The 17,113-nt window shown below is 30.6% G+C and overlaps 2 protein-coding genes across 2 annotated transcripts; both read left to right on the forward strand.

The window, feature by feature from the left end:
* The first annotated feature begins 1,120 nt into the window (after positions 1-1,120).
* LOC114405336 (coiled-coil domain-containing protein SCD2-like) lies at positions 1,121-10,889 on the forward strand. Its single transcript, XM_028367917.1, has 20 exons — positions 1,121-1,801; positions 1,912-1,962; positions 2,067-2,120; positions 2,217-2,270; positions 2,758-3,194; positions 3,712-3,793; positions 4,049-4,090; positions 4,456-4,518; positions 5,315-5,364; positions 6,015-6,042; positions 6,267-6,332; positions 6,453-6,533; positions 6,616-6,676; positions 7,648-7,755; positions 7,906-8,021; positions 8,676-8,745; positions 8,990-9,031; positions 9,591-9,631; positions 10,355-10,481; positions 10,674-10,889. Exons 1-20 carry the CDS (start codon positions 1,487-1,489, stop codon positions 10,793-10,795), a joined length of 2,010 nt encoding a protein of 669 aa, XP_028223718.1. The 5' UTR covers positions 1,121-1,486; the 3' UTR covers positions 10,796-10,889.
* A 2,375-nt stretch (positions 10,890-13,264) lies between these two features.
* On the forward strand, positions 13,265-16,632 carry LOC114407659 (superoxide dismutase [Cu-Zn]-like). The gene is made up of 8 exons (XM_028370840.1): positions 13,265-13,418; positions 14,180-14,268; positions 14,559-14,660; positions 14,906-15,001; positions 15,406-15,437; positions 15,547-15,622; positions 15,968-16,021; positions 16,339-16,632. The coding sequence occupies exons 2-8, from the start codon at positions 14,193-14,195 to the stop codon at positions 16,359-16,361; spliced, it is 459 nt and encodes a 152-aa protein (XP_028226641.1). The 5' UTR covers positions 13,265-13,418; positions 14,180-14,192; the 3' UTR covers positions 16,362-16,632.
* The last annotated feature ends 481 nt before the right edge of the window (positions 16,633-17,113 follow it).

Below are 17,113 nucleotides of genomic sequence, written 5' to 3' on the forward strand. Positions count from 1 at the left end.
TTCCTTAACTACAAAATTATTAAATCATAGAAAAAAAATTGATGAATGACATGATCGTCACTAAATTATGTGAGGCCTAAGATAAATTTTATGTCAAACACATTCTTTAATATATTTTATTATTTTATATTTTATTCTTCTATTTTTTAATTGGAAATTGTTATTTAAAATTTTGTAACTAAATAATTTGAACATTTCGCTCTATTGAATTTGGAAAATTTTCTTTTCACAATATAATATTCTACAACAATTTTTTGGTGAGTCCAATATTCCATGACATTAAATACAATTAAAAAGAATCAATTTTAAATATAATTTAATAGATGTAATAGTGCTTTAATTTCTTTTGTCAGTATATATACACACATTTTCAAGATTGTTTAAAAGAGCGGTGAATAGAAAAGTTAAAGACATAATTTTTTATAACAAAAAGACATAATTTTTTATAACAAACTACCATTTTTTATCAAAAAAAAAAATTATGAATCATATTCAATTATAATGTTTTAATTCAAAATAAATACAAACTACTTTTTCCTATTACTTTTTAAATGAGTAATAAAACTTTTCAAATAATTTATATCAATATATGTACGTGTATCTTTTTTTTTAAGTTGTATAACAATACTAAAAAATAAACTATAAATAATATACATAATTTAATAATTTAAAATTTAAAATTTTCTTCAAAATATATGTATAAGAAAAAAAAAAATTAACAAGGGCTAAAAGACGAAGGCCTTAATGGCCGTTCCTTAGACATGACTTTGATGAATGATGATATTTTAACACGTACGAAGGTATGATATTATTTATGTTATAATAAGAGAAAAGGATAAAAAATAAATAAAAAGTATTGATAAAGTATTTAAAATAATTAAATATTTCTGTATGATTACTTTTGTATTATTTATTCTACATTTTTTACGATATTATTTATAAGTCAATATTTTTTTCATATTTCCTTCTTATCTTCTCTTTTATTGTTAAAATTTTGTATTAATAATTGTAAATAAGTAATACAAAATTTTCGTTACAGGAAGTTCGGAGTCGGTTAGAAAATGGAAGCATTCAGGGCTGCATCCACGTCACACCTCCCAGCGTCTAACGTGTGCATCTGTTTACGAACGGATCGCCAAGTCTCTCCTTCACAATAGCAGGATACCACTCCAACACCTTTCCACTCCTCATTTCATGATTTTCTTCTGTCTCGCTTCTTTTGTAACGATAAATGCCTCTCTAATAGAAGAAATAAAAATGCGAATGATTGATATAGGTGTTAGGCCAAAGAGAGATCCATGAATTTGGACACCAATATTTTCTGGATTCTTCCTATTTTGAAATAACTTCTCTTCTAGGAGATATAATTACCACTCACTCACAGACAAAGCAAGTTTCACCAAAACTTTATGATCCATATGCATGACAATGTGAATGAGCTTGTTTATAATCATGGATTCATCATAATGTATTTTTTTTTTTGTAGATGGATCGCCGGAGAATATACGATAGGCAGAACAGCTCTTCAGGGACGCCGTCGTCGCCGTCTTCGCCGGTGAATATGATATCGCCCCTGCACCGCCACGCGCGTGCGGGTTCGACCGGCTCCGCCATGACCAACGTCCGGAGAGCTCAGAACAACGCCACCAAAGCCGCCGCGCAGAGACTCGCACAGGTTATGTCGCATACCGACGACGATGACGAAGACGAGGACGACGTTCCTCTCGACTATTCCGCAATCGCCGGTGGCGGAGGCATTGGCCTCGGCGGCGGAAGACCAATGCCAGCTCGCTCTCCCATGGTAACTTTATATTTAACCGCATTTCTTAATTGCTTGCTTGTATTTATATTCCGGCTTTTGAATTGTACGTGCTTCGAATTCGGTATTGTTGTTGTTGCTGTTCTTATTAGGCAGTTCGGAGCGTTCAGGATGCTGCATCTGCAAGGTCTCGGTCACCATTGGTAATTTCGTTTCTCAGCTAGCCTTTGAATTATATATCAGATCAAGAACACAGTGCTGCTTTGTTTGAAAATTTGTTTCCGACTTTCCGTGTTGTTTCTATTAGCCAGCTGTTCGCTCTGTTCAAGAACAACCATCTGCGAGATCACGTTCCCCCGCGGTAACTCCATTTTTCATTGCAAGTTGAATGCTGCTTAATTTGAATAACAAGTTGATGAAAACTTTTTATTTTTTATTTTTATTTTGTTTCTATTAGTCAGTTCGCTCCGTTCAAGAACAACCGCCATCTGCTAGATCGCGTTCCCCTGCGGTAATTACCTTCTTTTTTTTTTTTGGAATGATCATGTATATTTTCACAATATTAATTTAATACACTCTCATTCTCTTTCTTAACAACTTATACCTTTAAATCATCTTATTATGCATATAGGATTCTCTGCTATTTCCTGAAATGTTTGAAGATCACAAAATTATGTCATCTCATTGGATAAGAGTGTGAAAATTGCATTTACCTTGTAGATTCATTCTAATTAAATCTAGGAATTTAGATTGTTACTAGGATACCTTAAAGAATCTACTAATTTTGGTAGTTATTTTTTAGGCTAATAGTTGAATGAGTTTGAACGGGAAAGAGTTTTTCAATGTACCAAAACCCTTAAATTTCATATGATAGCATATATATATATATATATGTATGTATTATTTTTATTTTTATATTTATACATTTACTGATTAATGTTGAATGATTATTAATTGGAACAAGTTGATGAGACTTTGATTTTATTGATTTGTATTAGTCAGTTCGCATGGGTCAAGAACCTCCACAATCTGTGAGAGGCATGCCGAGTGTTCGATCATCTGCCTCTTCAAATGCTCTAGCTGAGCAACCTCCACCTCGAACACCCACTCTAACGAATAACGCAGAGCAACAACCGCCTTCTGCTCGTTTAACGCCAGGAAACCGAACCCTGGAATTGTCTCCTTCCGCTCGCACTATAATAATTACACGGTCGCCTCAACCCAGCAGTGCCAACAATGATCAGCCTCCCTCTGCTCGCTCAACCTCGGGCCGTCCCAGTGGACTTTCTAAGGTGGTTCCCATGGTGCCACCTAGTGTACCTATTACACTCAGACCGGTCTCCTCTGTTGGTGTTCCTCCCTCTGAGCCTCTTCTTGATATTAGAAAAGACAGAAGGCATGCTGCTGCTACTGTTCTTATTTGCTTTTACATTTCCTTTCCAAGAAATTATTAGACACTATGGATTCATATGCTTCCTCTTCTTGGTTCTTTTCTGCTTTTATGTTATATGGCTTATTTACTCTGTTTCAATTCCAATTAATGTATAGGATAAATGTTAGCCCACTTCTTACACTCTTTTTAGTTTTTACAACTCATTGGGTAAATTTTCATGTTAATTAGACTATGTGGTTCTAGCCGTGTCAACGTGACATGTAATCATATTTTTCATCATGAAAAAGAGATAATAATGGTCACATGTAGATAGGTGAGGAGCATACCATATAATAATTTCTCCACTAATAGAGAGATATCTTAGGTTTACTAAGACCAACGTGAGATTTTTAACAATAAAAGGCAAAATCATACAATGAATCATGCATATCACATAATTTTCTAACCATAGGTTCAAAATGCATGCCATAAATGAAGTTAGGGATCACATTGAGATCCAAAATTTACTTTCTAACGCATATCATATATGTAATGCTATGTGCTTTTTATGACCATGTAGATTGTCACTTGATCTGGGTAGTATGAAGGTAAGGGAAAATGCCAATCAGCAGCAGCGTCCTACCAGTGAGCTTGAGGACGAGGTAGTACACGGGTCCATGTTGGACACTCGATCTAATTATTATGTTCATGCATGCCTTTTAAGTCCTTTTTTCATAGATGATTTGTTTCAGTGTCACTAGTCAAGCTACCGACTCTGTATTTTTACTTGTTCCTTCCTCCCTTTCACCCCCTTTAACTTAACCGCACTTGAATTTCTTAATTTTCAACAGCCTCGGCCGTGCATGGCTGCTGTCTCTTTTCAGGAATCTACTAATGAGATGTGAATTTTAATGCAGCTTGATATGTTACAAGAAGAAAACGACAATTTGGTTGATAAGGTGATAAAATACATCAGTTTGAGTAATATGTTTTCCTTATACATCTAAGTTTTGAGATTCTAGCAGGGTGCCTGTAAAAGAAAGAATCGTGTGTGGCCTCTGTTTTCTTGATTTCATCTGTAGGAACACTCAGTTCATATTTTGATATTGATACAATTAGCTTCTTTTTAGTTTCAGATATAATTTGGGCTAAATTAGATGTAACTTAATTAGCACTGTCATGTGAATACTATACTGCTGCTGTCTTTTAAAAATAATAATATGGCTGAAGGCTGATAACATGAAGTTTTTCATAATGAAAATTAATTTTGTTTTAATATATACACCATTTTTTTGGCACACCATTCTGATATGTGTATCCACAGCTTCGACTTGCAGAAGAGAAGTGTGAAGAAGCTGAATCAAGAGTTAGGCAACTAGAACAACAGGTAATGCATGGCAATGTTTGTCAGTTTATTGCTCTATTGCACAAGTGAATCACTAGGAATGTGCTAGTATAACAATTTGGATGTGATTATAGGTTTAAACACTAGTACCATGGTTGCCCCAAAAAGAAAAAAAAAAAAATCTAGTGCACAAGCATACAATAATACAATATACATGTGATGTTCATATCAGCCGGGGACACATAATCTAAGGTTGTGGAACAGAAAGATGAAAAATGAAATTTGTCTATGTTGGTAATTTTTTTGGTTTATTTTTACTTTTTTAAATGTAAAATTATAATGTTATTAGTACCCCTGTTGGCCAATAAATATTATTAGGTGGTCAAGAATTATAAGGTCCCTAATTAATCATCACAAGACATGTAATAAAGTGATATTTTTTTTTGTAAATTAAAAATTTTAAATATATATCAAGTAGATATTGATTAAGACTACAAACACTTACTTACCGGTCTTGAACTATCTAATATTTTTTTAAAGTGTCCACTGTTCTTGATCTTTGGATTAGTAATTTAAGTATATATTTTGACTTCAATTTGAATGCTTGATTAGATTAGTGTAATTTTATGACATTTAAAACACTAATTTTTTTTAAGGTTGGCATACCATTCCACAATTTTGAATTGCATGGGGGGATACATTACCATTAGTAAGAAAAGAGTCTCTCACGTTGTCATTATCTCATTTTTCTTTCTCTGTCTCGTTGTATGGTTCTGCTGGTCGGAGAGGATCCGTATCTACTAATTATCCGTAATTTTTCATATATACTTTCGTATAGGTTGCTACCCTTGGAGAAGGTGTAACTTTGGAGGCTCGCCTTTTAACCAGGCAAGTTTAGCATTGAGACGAGTTGTATGATGCAAGCCCCCCTCCCAAACAAATGACTCACTTACAACAAAAATTTGGATTTCTTCCCAAGTAGCACGATACTGTCATGTTAATAGAGAAAAAGATAATTAAGTAAAATTAATGGACCCTACTCAAATAATGATGAATCTTGTTATAATTGTTTGGTATCTTAATCAGAACTAACATGAGAGCATCTTGATCCCTTCAGGCTTCAACACTCGTGGTTTGGCTTAAATTTAATTCCACTTACCACTTAGATATGGCTTAAATACTCTTTTATGTTCATTAATCATTTTAGTTATTTATTTTATGATTCTTTTCCTAGATTAAGCTTAATCTGCGCAAATTATTTGTTAGATTTATTTCCAACATTATTGAATCCATTTCAATGCATATGTTTAAATTTTGAAGGAAATCCATCTACAATTTGATCTGAGTGTTTTTCAAGAAAATTATCTACTGCAGCAGACAAATTAGATAACATAAACAAGAAATTAAGACAATAGAAAAGCCAAGTTATTTATTTTAATGGTTAATGTATGCAACACCACAAGTGGTGACCGGGTAAGTTCTGTTTCTTCCCTAAACCTTTTTGTATCCTGACATGTCTTATTCGTTTTGTTCTTCAGAAAAGAGGCAGCATTGCAGCAAAGAGAGGTTTATCTTCTTTTCCTTTCCCTAGCTAACTCTCGCCTTTTCTTTATGCATTACATAGCCCTACCCTACTCTACTAGGACTAGGAGGATTCTATTCCTCGTAGTTGTGCATCTATTACTGGCATATTTATTCATCAAAGAAACAGCAAACCGACCGGTATAATTTTTCACGTTTCTCATAAAAGTGAGATTAGGAAGTCGAATGATTAATATTTCCACTCTCAGGCTGCTCTGAGAAATGCATCAAAGAATCATGGAGGTTTTCAAACAGCGCTTCAGGCGGATGCTGAGGTATCCAGCAACTTACCTTGTACGTTTCATAAAACTGTTTTCAAATTCTGCAATTCTAATGTACGAAAAAATTATATATGTTTATAGAATTCAATTTAAATTTCTCATATTTTGTAATAGACTGCAAGGGAGGAGACCGCGTCTGCTTTCGAAAAACTACGGCTTATGACTCAACGAATGATACTCACCCCGGAAGAAATGGTTAGGGTTTAATGTTAATCATAATGTTTTCATTTTAAATAATCTTCTGCATGGGTATGTGATTTTCCGTTTTGTCCTTTAGGAAGAGGTTGTTTTAAAGAGGTGTTGGCTAGCTCGGTATTGGGGTTTATGCGTTCGACATGGTAAAGTCATATTTGTTTGTTGCTTGTTCAATTATAACATTAATTGTATATCATTTGCTTTTGTTTAAAGTTATAATGGATCTAAAATAGATAATTCATTTTTGAGAGGGATAAAATAAATAGTTTCAGACAATTTTTTATTTATTTGTAGAAATTAAAGATAATGTTAGATCCTTTTGATTAATTTTAAAAATTATTTAAAACACACAAAATAATTTTAGAAATATGACACTAACAAAAAAAAATTAAAATTTTAAATTTTGGCAATCTGAAGCTAACTTTCATCACTTGGTTTTAAAAAATAAAATTTTTAAAACAAACAAAACAAAGATCAATGCAGTATAAACAGAATAAAAAACAAAATATTATTTTAATCCCGCAGAAATTGGGCAACTTTCTTTTTTCAAAAATAGTACTTAGCTGTTAAATTTATATATTTTATATGTTATATGCAAAATCAAATGCAATTATTTCATCTCTATGAACTTACTATTTTTTTTTTTGGTTCATAAGAGAAAATTAAAACCGAAAAACACAAACAAAAATGCTAAACAACATGAACTAAATCATAGCCAGATGCATGCTGCTAGAATATTACCAAGACAGACCTTTTGAAGCAATTGCTTAGAAATTATACTTTTATTTAAGATTAAATTATTCATTTGGTCTCACTATTATGATTTTTAATTTTTTAATTCTTATAATTTATCTTTTAATTCTTTTTTAGTTCATATAATTTAAAAATGATAAGAATTAAAAAAATAAGAATTATGAAATTATAGGAACTAAAAAATCACTTTTAGAAACTAAGAAAATTAAAATATAAATTATAAGAATTAAAACATCACTTTTAAACCATAAAGACTAAAAAATAAAAATCATGAAATTATAAAGAATAAATGAGTAATTTAATCTTTATTTAAAGAAAAAGAGAAAAATCTCATTACAAATAGCTCTGAAATATATGACAGGTATTCATGCTGATATTGCTGAAGCAAAATACAAATACTGGTCTATGTTCGCCCCGAATCCGATTGAAGTTGTATTAGCAGCAGCAAAGAAAGCTAAAGAGGAAAAAGGTAACATTACTTACTTTTGAATTTATTTTATTTTCTTGTTTTAGTTCTTTGCTTCTTTTTTTTTTTTTTTTTTTCCGGTCGGTTTCTTACGTATCTCTTGAAAATAAGTTGGGGTGATTGACTATCCTCCATTTTTGTGCTACACGGTAGACCTCGATGTAGAGGATACAGAGGGTCAACTTGACCTGAAGGAACTTTCTGGAGAGGGAAATATTGAAAACATGCTTTTTGTTGAGCAAGGTTTGCGGCAATTGGCTTCACTAAAGGTTTCTATTATATCCTTTTTTTTTTAAAAAAAAAAAAGTGAAGGCATGCCCTTTATTGCTTCAAATGATAGTAGATACTCAAATCTGTTTTTCACTTTTAAATATAATATTATGAATGTAATGTATATTACATTTCTTAAGAAGAATTTCTTCTTGTCTTATTTAACAAGATGTCAACTCATTGATAATGAAAAGTTGAAACCCATTAGAATATATGGACTAGAAAATTGGGAAATTTGCATGAAGCTATACATTAATGAAAACCCATTGATAATGAAAAGTTCAAATCTCATTGTTACTAATGTAAAAAAAAACATTAATAACGTGTATGGGATGATGTTGAAAATACATCTATAAATTATTTTTTTGTTCAATCAATAAAAAAAATGTAGAAACTATACAAATTAAAGTAATATTTTTTTATCTGACATGAATCTAATTTAAACCTGTGAAAATGCGTAACGAAAGATGTATTGAATTTGAACCTACGAAAATGTGTATACTGATAGAGTGTGCTTCTCTAAATGGGATTACATGAGAATATGAGATTCTATAAACACATGCCAAAATAGGTAACACTAAGCTTATTTTAATTCCTCCAATTTTTTCTATCTGTTCAAGCTATGACTACATTCTTCTCTGTTTGTTTTAAAGGTAGAAGAAGCATTGGCGGTTGCATTGGCTCAACATAGGCGACCAAATATGTTGAAAGCTGGTTTTTCAGGTGCCAAGTTCAATAATAAATACACTATTTTTTTAGTTGAACAACAAATTTTGATAATCGTATTTGATATCATATACATTATTCATTTGATTTTTTTTAATCTTTTTTATATCTACACATGTAACAAATAGTTCATATAAATCAAAGGGACATCAAATGTTATTCCAAATTCGTTGTAGAAAAAACATTACTTCTTTTTTTGGTGTCCGATATATTTACTCCTGTCTTTATTTTTTTGGTGTAGATGACCTAAAATTACCAATTGAAGGGCAGTGTGATGCATTTGGTAAGTTTTTCTGTTTCCTAAATCATGTGTTAAAAAGGTTGAGATGATTTAGTGGAGTTATAATATAATATGATAGTATTTGACAACTTGAATTTGTTACAAATTTTAAATACAAGGTAAGAATTGTTTTTTATCTCTCTAAATTATTATTTTTATTTTAGTTTCTCAAATTTTGAAATGCACCCCTTTTAGTCTTCAACATAATATTTAACAATGCTTATAAAAATGTTATTTAAATTAAAACTAATCAAAAAAATTTAGAAAGACAAATTAAATTTTAATTTTTTTAGAGAAACTAAAAACATACTATACTCTAAACATATTTGATATAAAGTGTATTAGGGGAGAATGAAAAAAGGTAAGAGGGATAGTCTTGACCATTTAATTATGCTGCATATGATTTGTCTTCCTCTTGAGTATGATCCTCACAACTTTGCTGGTCAGTAACTTGATTCACATTAACACCGTCATACCACCTGAAATCGCACATAAAATAATTATATTCTTCGGTTTGATTGATGTTACATGCTTCATTTAAAGATAAGCCTTTTACTTTCAGAATTGAGTCAGGAGGAGGCTGAAGATGTATCTTTTAAACAGGTACATGTAACAATATTTTCATTGTTTTTCTTTTTCATTATTTTGCTCCTTTAAATTTTTTGATAATATCCTCCTTAGTCACCCCATCCTCCTCCTTGTTATACTTCTTGAAAAAAAATTAAATGAAAAATATATTTGTGGTCACTTAATTAGGTCTTTCATTTTTATTTCGGTGATATGGAAAGTTTAACTTGCAATAACTAAATATAGTAGGCTTACAGCCAACAAACTTGATTCATTTTGTTTCCAAGCGGTTAAGAATAGAACAAAGACTTTGAATGTATAAAATAGTAACATCTGTGTCTTAGAACAAGATTATTTTATATGACTTTTATCTGCTGAAGCTCGATCAGGTAACTTGGTCAAAGTGAAGGGGTCGATAAATATTGAAAATGTGTTTCCAAATAATTACTTGGGAGAATACTGGAGAAAATATCTAGAAATTTAGGAGGCGTTTTGTTTAACAAAATATTTTTCATTTTTTCACTTCTAATTAAAAAAATATCACTTTTATTTTCAGTTTGTTTTCTTTTTGAAATTTTTTATACATATATAGTGAAAATATCTTTTTTCTTATTTTCTTTTCTTTTGGGGGTTAATTTATTATAAGAAGGTTTCATATTTTAAATATATGGAATTTTCTTTAGCTTAATATAGAAATTTCTTTCCCAAGCATGATCACATCAATTGCGTTGCATATTCTTGTCTATCATGTTCGTCTAGGCTTGGCTTGCTTACATTTGGAAGAGAGCAAAAAGGCATGAGATAGAACCTGACATAGCAAATGAGCGTTTCCAGCACTGGATCAATCACAACTCAATGACTCCTACCTCACAAGACGCAGTTGATGGTATTGCCCACCCCTTTCCTCCCATCCATTGTAATTTACTTGCATAAATAAAACTTAATTTTCACTTCTAATTACGAAATACTCACTTTACTATTATGTTGTGGTTAGCGAATTAATAACCTTCCCTTGCAAATATATATATGTTAATGCTTCTAGTTCGAACATAATCTTTAGACTTTATCCCTTTTGCAGTTGAACGTGGACTTGTAGAAATCAAAAGGTTGGATATTGAAACGCAACTATGGGATGAATCTCGAAGAGAATTGGAGCAAGAGATTGGCAATTCAAACATACCCGGTCGTTCTGACTTTTGATATAGTCCAAGTAGATTATATTGTTCCAAAATTTATTCTTTTCACAAACTTTTTTAAAATTTATTTTGTAATTTAGTTAATCAAAAGAGTTGGAGTAAAATAGGATATATTTCCAGTGTATCATATTTTATAAAACAATGTTATCTACTGTTATGATAATGTAAAAAAATTAATATCAATAATAATATATTGGATTTATATTTTTATTGTGGTGCTTGTGCTTGGTTAAAACGTTGTCAATATTTTGTTTGTTTTCTAATATTTTAATAATACATATAAGAATATTAATACATGATTTTAAAAATAATTATTTCTATCTTTGATTATAATTATTATTTTGGTTTAAATTAATGTATCAATTATATTTTTTTGGGATATAATGTATATGTTAAATTCATTGATTTTTGTTTATATGATTTTTATTTCATTTAACGAAGTGAAGTTAAGAATAGTGTTAAAAGTAGATTTTTCCACATTCAACAAAAAAGCAAGAAAGATGTAGCTTTGACGTAAATTTCACTTTAAGTGAAAATCATGTTCAACTCAATTGGAAAAATTATATGGCAAACACGCAGGTATAACTTTTCATGAAAAATAAACCTTAGTTTGAGTGTTCAAACGTTAAACCTAATACACTTTTAATTGGAGGGAAGAATGAAGCTCAGGCTTGGAGTGATCGACTAATGATACATGCACGTTGAGGAATGGCTAGGAGTAGAGGAGGTGATACAGATTCGTGTTTCGAAATCTATATGGAGTCTGCATGTAATGGTTTTCTGGAGGAGGTTTAGTTTTTTAATTTCTTTATTCCTTATGTGCTGATATCTCGGGTTGTTTACTGATGGAAGCATTTCTTATGCTTTGACCATTGACGAATTGCAACTCTTGTATTCCATTACTCCTTTTATATTTAATATTATTTGGCCTATTAAAAAAAAATCCTTAGTTGTCAAAATATTTTCCTACAAAACACTTCTAAAGCTACTCAAGATACCGGTAGCAACCAACATCAACTTTACCATCTTGAAACAGTGTAATAGTTCTTAGCATTCACATTATTAACAACATATGGCGAATTTGACCCCTTCACTTATGATGTGTTTAATAAAGGTGAAATTGAGTGGAAACATAGGATATTTTTTTTTAAAAAAAAAATTAGGATGAATTTCATACTTCTAACACACTACTTTAATTCAAAAAAAAAAAAAAACCTCAATTTCATTTCATTCTATTTTTTTCAGCTCTATCAAACACATTATTAGGCACCTAGACCTAGAGTGTGCAAACATTCTTGAACCACCCGTCGAATAAAAAGAATTTTGAGAATCTTACTGTATCCTTTTACATATATTACACAGTCAATAAAGATTAAAACAATAGGTATAACAATGATGAAAGAAATTAAAAGAATTAAAAATCGATAAAAGTATTAAAACTGAAAGAATGATTTTTTAAAACAGAAAGTTAACGTGTTTGCGTACAAAAGGTTAGAATTAATGTAATAAGCAGAAATCTTAAGGAAAATCTTTTTATTTTACTTTTAAAAAATACCCTAAATTGTTTCCTTAGCTCATTAGTTAAAGAATTAAAAAAAATTATGTAAAAATCATAGAAGAATGCAAAAAAAAAAATTATAAACAACAAAATTTTTCGTCTTTTAATAAATAATTTTTTTTTTCAAATTCCTTAAAAAGTACCTGGTTAGCCTTTGTCTTAAACTTATATATTATCCATCCTATTTATAATTAATAAATTTTTATATCAATTATTATTCTTTCTGTTTCTAATTATAACACTTTTTTAGAAATTTGTTTATACATTTTTTTTCTAATTTATAGATATATTAATTATTTTTTCATTACATATTCTTAAAAATATTATAATTATAAATAAATTTAATACTAGTAATTAAATTCATTAAATTTTCTAGTAAACATAAATTAATCAACTATTCACTCGGTTCCTATATATAAGACCTTTCAACTAATTTATCCCCTTAAAAAAATTAATTATTCACATTAAATTTATCAATATATTATACTATTCTTTTATGTTTATTCTTCATTTTTTTTCCACTTAATTAATTAATGTAACTTTTTCTATTCTACAATCTCAAGAGAGATAATGTAATCAAAGATATTATAAAAAAATAATTAATACACAAAAAAATTAAAATAAAATCTAATAAAAAGGAACAAACAATAAAATAAAAATGATCTTATATATAAGAATAAAGAAAATATATCTTGTAATTAGAGACAAATATTTTCTAAAATTATTTTTACTATTGATATTTGTCTCTCTTTTAATTATTTATCAATATATTTTTCCTCTTCTTTTAATTAGAAATATTATAATCTAAAATAATGAGTATAAAAAATTATAAATTAAATGTAGTTACTGATAATGCAGACATTAAAAACGCTATGAGGTGGCAAATGGTTAGGTGAGGGGGTAAGTGCTAGATAGATAGAATGGTAATAGTGGTCGAGGATCTCGAGGCGTGCTAACACGCCTCACTCGCTATAAATAAATAACAATAAACCCACTCTGCTTCCATCCATCTTTTTCTTCTTACTCTAGACTCTTCCTTTTCTCTTCTCTGTCTAAGGGGTGCCCTGAGGTATTATGCTAAGCTCCTCTTTTTTCTTTGATTAGTTTTCATTTTCGTTTCTTCAGTTTCCCCTCTGATGTTTATCGATTTCGTTTCGTTTTCATTTTTCCTCCGAAATCTCCATTTTCGTTTTTTTCTTCGATCATCCGCAGATCGCATCTTTATTTTTCCTTCTGTTACTTCGTTTTTCTTCTTCTTAGAAATAGAAATAGATTTTATTTTAATTTTTTTGCTTATTCATTTATTTTGTTGAACTCATGCTATTATGCATGTGGAATTTGGAAGAATTTGATTCAGTAGTGAATTTTTCAAGTTCCGTTTGGTGTTATTAGACTGATCTACTGAATAGCCAGCTAGTTTGTGTAATTTCGAATTTGAGGTTTTGCTTTTTGACATGATAATCTGTGTTTACTTACAGTCAGCTCAATCGGTTCCTTCTCTTATTTTGGATTAACATCAGAAACTCAATCAATTGGACATAATTACACATGGATACCGAAAGTTTTATAGAGTTTGTAAGATCTTTTTTGTGTTTGGATTGCCTTCTAACTCAATTGACTCGGTTACCTGTGGTCACATCACTACCTAAAAAAAAGTCATCGACATTTATCTTTTAATCTTGACTATTTAGGTATGATTCAATGGTCTATATTCACCGTTCTTATTTATTATAATATCCACGAGTTCTTACCTGATACTATGTATGTCACGTCACGCGTCAGTATTTTAGTCTTAGATGTTTTGTTTTAAATGGCTGTTTTCTTGTTCAGATCACATTGAACAATGGTGAAGGCTGTGGCCGTTCTTGGCAGCAGTGAGGGTGTCACTGGAACTATTCACTTCGTTCAGGAGGGAAGTGGTAAGTTTCTATTCTTTATTGGTAAACTTTTCAATAAGCACTTATAGGTGAAAAAATAAGAAGCCAGAATGAATTAAACTTCTATTCTATCCAAGAAGTTAAATGAAATAACTTTTATAAAATATGAAGTGCGTAAGTTGATTTTAACTTGTGAAATAAATTTAATTTATTTTACCTTTTTTTTTTTGTTACTAAAAGTGCTTATCGAGAAATTTATTCAAACATGCCTTTGATTTTGATTTTCATACTGTACTGACTACTGAGTCAAATCAAATGACATAATTGTCCAGGTCCAACCACCGTAACTGGATCTCTTGCTGGTCTTAAGCCTGGTCTCCATGGTTTCCATGTCCATGCCTTGGGGGACACTACCAATGGTTGCCTCTCAACTGGTATATAGTCTTTAGACAATAACCCGAATCATTTTTTGATACTATGAAGCGTTAATGAGCTGGAACTAATTGTATACTCTCGCTTTGCTTTCATGAAAACAAATGAACATTTGTGTGAGAGATTGATTCTTCAAAGTTCCAAGCAATAAAATCTGTTGTAAAGCAGCTGGATTATGAAATCCTGTCATTAAGTAATATATTACAAGGCTCAGTTTTTTATTTTATTTTCTTTCCATTTCTTACAGGATCACATTTCAATCCTAATAACAAGGAGCATGGTGCCCCTGAGGATGAGAATCGTCATGCTGGTGATCTTGGGAATGTTAATGTCGGTGATGATGGTATGTCTGATTTTTTTTTTCTTTTTCTGTTTCATCTATTTGATTTGTGGTGATTCCAATCAATCTGAAAAGATCAAATAGCAAGTATTTATCTGATTCCAAATTTCAAATTTCTGATTATTTATACAATCCCAGTGTTAAAAGTAATATATATTTTTGGGTAAGTTATAAAAGTAATAGTGATCTTTTTAGCATTACAAAGAAGTATTTGATAGGTAACAGATAATCTGGAGGTTCTACAAGAAACTTTTCCATATTTTGAAACAATGGTTGGAAATTGAGATTACTTGCTTTCTATTTTGGTGATAATTCATCTTTGAAAGAACTTGTCTATTTTGCCTATCATACCACATGCTTGTTTGGTCTTTAATTTAAAATGGTTTTCTCTCAATTGTGTAACTTAGGTACTGTCAGCTTCACTATTACTGACAGCCAGGTATGTTATTCATCCCCTAATCAAAATCTCTGATGAATTCTGCTAGGTTGACAGTTGACACCAAGACATAGAAGTTTCAATCTTTAACAAGTTTTTAAAATGTGCACAGATTCCTCTCACTGGACCAAACAACATCATAGGAAGGGCGGTTGTTGTCCATGCTGATCCTGATGATCTTGGGAAAGGTATCCACTAATCTGTTTTTATTCCTTGGTATCTGAGTCATTGATCACTCATTTATGATATTCTGTCATAATTCTGTTTGGATTTGGATCTTTTCATGTTAGTAAAGAACAAGATATTGCCACTTAAGGAGAGAAAATTGTAGTATCTCACCATGATTTACGTAGGGCCCATTAACTTAAATGTGTCTTTCTCTCGTTCATTTTGCTTGCTACCATAAAAGGATCTTGATCTATTGTATTTTTCCTTCTTTGCATTACATATCACAGCTATTCATTATTTTATGTTAAAAGTTTTCATTGTTTTTCAGCTCATTGCATGTTATTTTTCTTCCTTATCTTGTGTAGGTGGTCATGAGCTTAGCAAAACTACTGGAAATGCTGGTGGCAGAGTAGCTTGTGGTAAGTATAGACTGCAATATTAAATGCTGTCTTTTTTGACATTCCTTATTACCCTGCAAAATCAATTTTTGACGTGGTTGTGATGCCACAATTAACCTTACAAAGATCTTTATAGAGATTATCAAGTATCAACTAACCATTAGTGTCAGGGTATACTTTTTTGATGGGTTTGTGGTAACCTTGTACCCAATTAATATATATTAATTTGCCGATTAAAAAAAACTCTCTAGTTCTTTCAATTCCTTCATGGTCGAGATTTTATTGTTGCTTATGTTGACAGTGTATTGATATCCTCTTTTTTCCGTTTGTTGGTGTAGGTATCATTGGTCTGCAAGGATAAACTAATCACATGAAGTTGGAAACGTGCTTTAGATTTGTGGAATAAAGTAGCACCCATTTAAACCCGTTTGGTTAGGTCCGGTCTGTACTGCTGAATTCTGTGTTTTGCTTGTATTGTATCGACACTTGATGCTTAATCAAATTGTTACATTGCTTGAAGTATGTGTTGGTGGTTATCCTTATTTCTTGTATCAATTTGTGCTTGAAGTATGATGATACTCGAGAAATGTGAGATTTTCAATTGGAAAATAATGACATGGAATGGAATACAAGTGTCATTTTATTGTTTGGATATTTTATGATAGAACCAAACAAAGATTAGTTGGGGGGGGGGGGGGGGGAATTTGGGGTTAAGTAACAGCATAAAATAGGTCATGATTATTTTTTTTCACTTTCCATTCTTAAATCCAAACAATGGAATAACTTTTCCTATTTCATCTCTCTACAACATTCCACTCTCCAATCTATATCTGTAAAATTAGTCTTTCCTAGGCTGCGTACGATCCCAGTGCTTGTAAAGTAATAAGTAATTCTCAATAATCTTAGCTTATATTCCCTCCGACCTTATTTATAATATCCTTTTAATTAATGTACTTTTCTTAAAGAAAAGTAGTTAGTTAGTTTAATTATATTAAATTTGTCAATTAATTGAATTATTATTTTAATTTTTTATTTATTTTCTATTCACTTAATTATTAATCTTTGGAGAGAAAATAATTAAATAAGAGTATGTAGAAAAAATAATTAATATAT

The sequence above is a fragment of the Glycine soja genome, chromosome 3 (genome assembly GCF_004193775.1).
Source record: "Glycine soja cultivar W05 chromosome 3, ASM419377v2, whole genome shotgun sequence".
Lineage (NCBI taxonomy): Eukaryota > Viridiplantae > Streptophyta > Magnoliopsida > Fabales > Fabaceae > Glycine > Glycine soja.

Excerpts from the sequence above, each read along its gene's own strand:
- LOC114405336 (XM_028367917.1), top strand. The coding sequence starts at position 1,487 with ATGGATCGCCGGAGAATATACGATAGGCAGAACAGCTCTTCAGGGACG. Across the intron at positions 6,043-6,266 it reads CAGCATTGCAGCAAAGAGAG|GCTGCTCTGAGAAATGCATC; the intron begins GTTTATCTTCTT and ends TTCCACTCTCAG. Across the intron at positions 10,482-10,673 it reads CTCACAAGACGCAGTTGATG|TTGAACGTGGACTTGTAGAA; the intron begins GTATTGCCCACC and ends TCCCTTTTGCAG.
- LOC114407659 (XM_028370840.1), top strand. The coding sequence starts at position 14,193 with ATGGTGAAGGCTGTGGCCGTTCTTGGCAGCAGTGAGGGTGTCACTGGA. Across the intron at positions 14,661-14,905 it reads CAATGGTTGCCTCTCAACTG|GATCACATTTCAATCCTAAT; the intron begins GTATATAGTCTT and ends CATTTCTTACAG. Across the intron at positions 15,002-15,405 it reads TGTTAATGTCGGTGATGATG|GTACTGTCAGCTTCACTATT; the intron begins GTATGTCTGATT and ends TGTGTAACTTAG.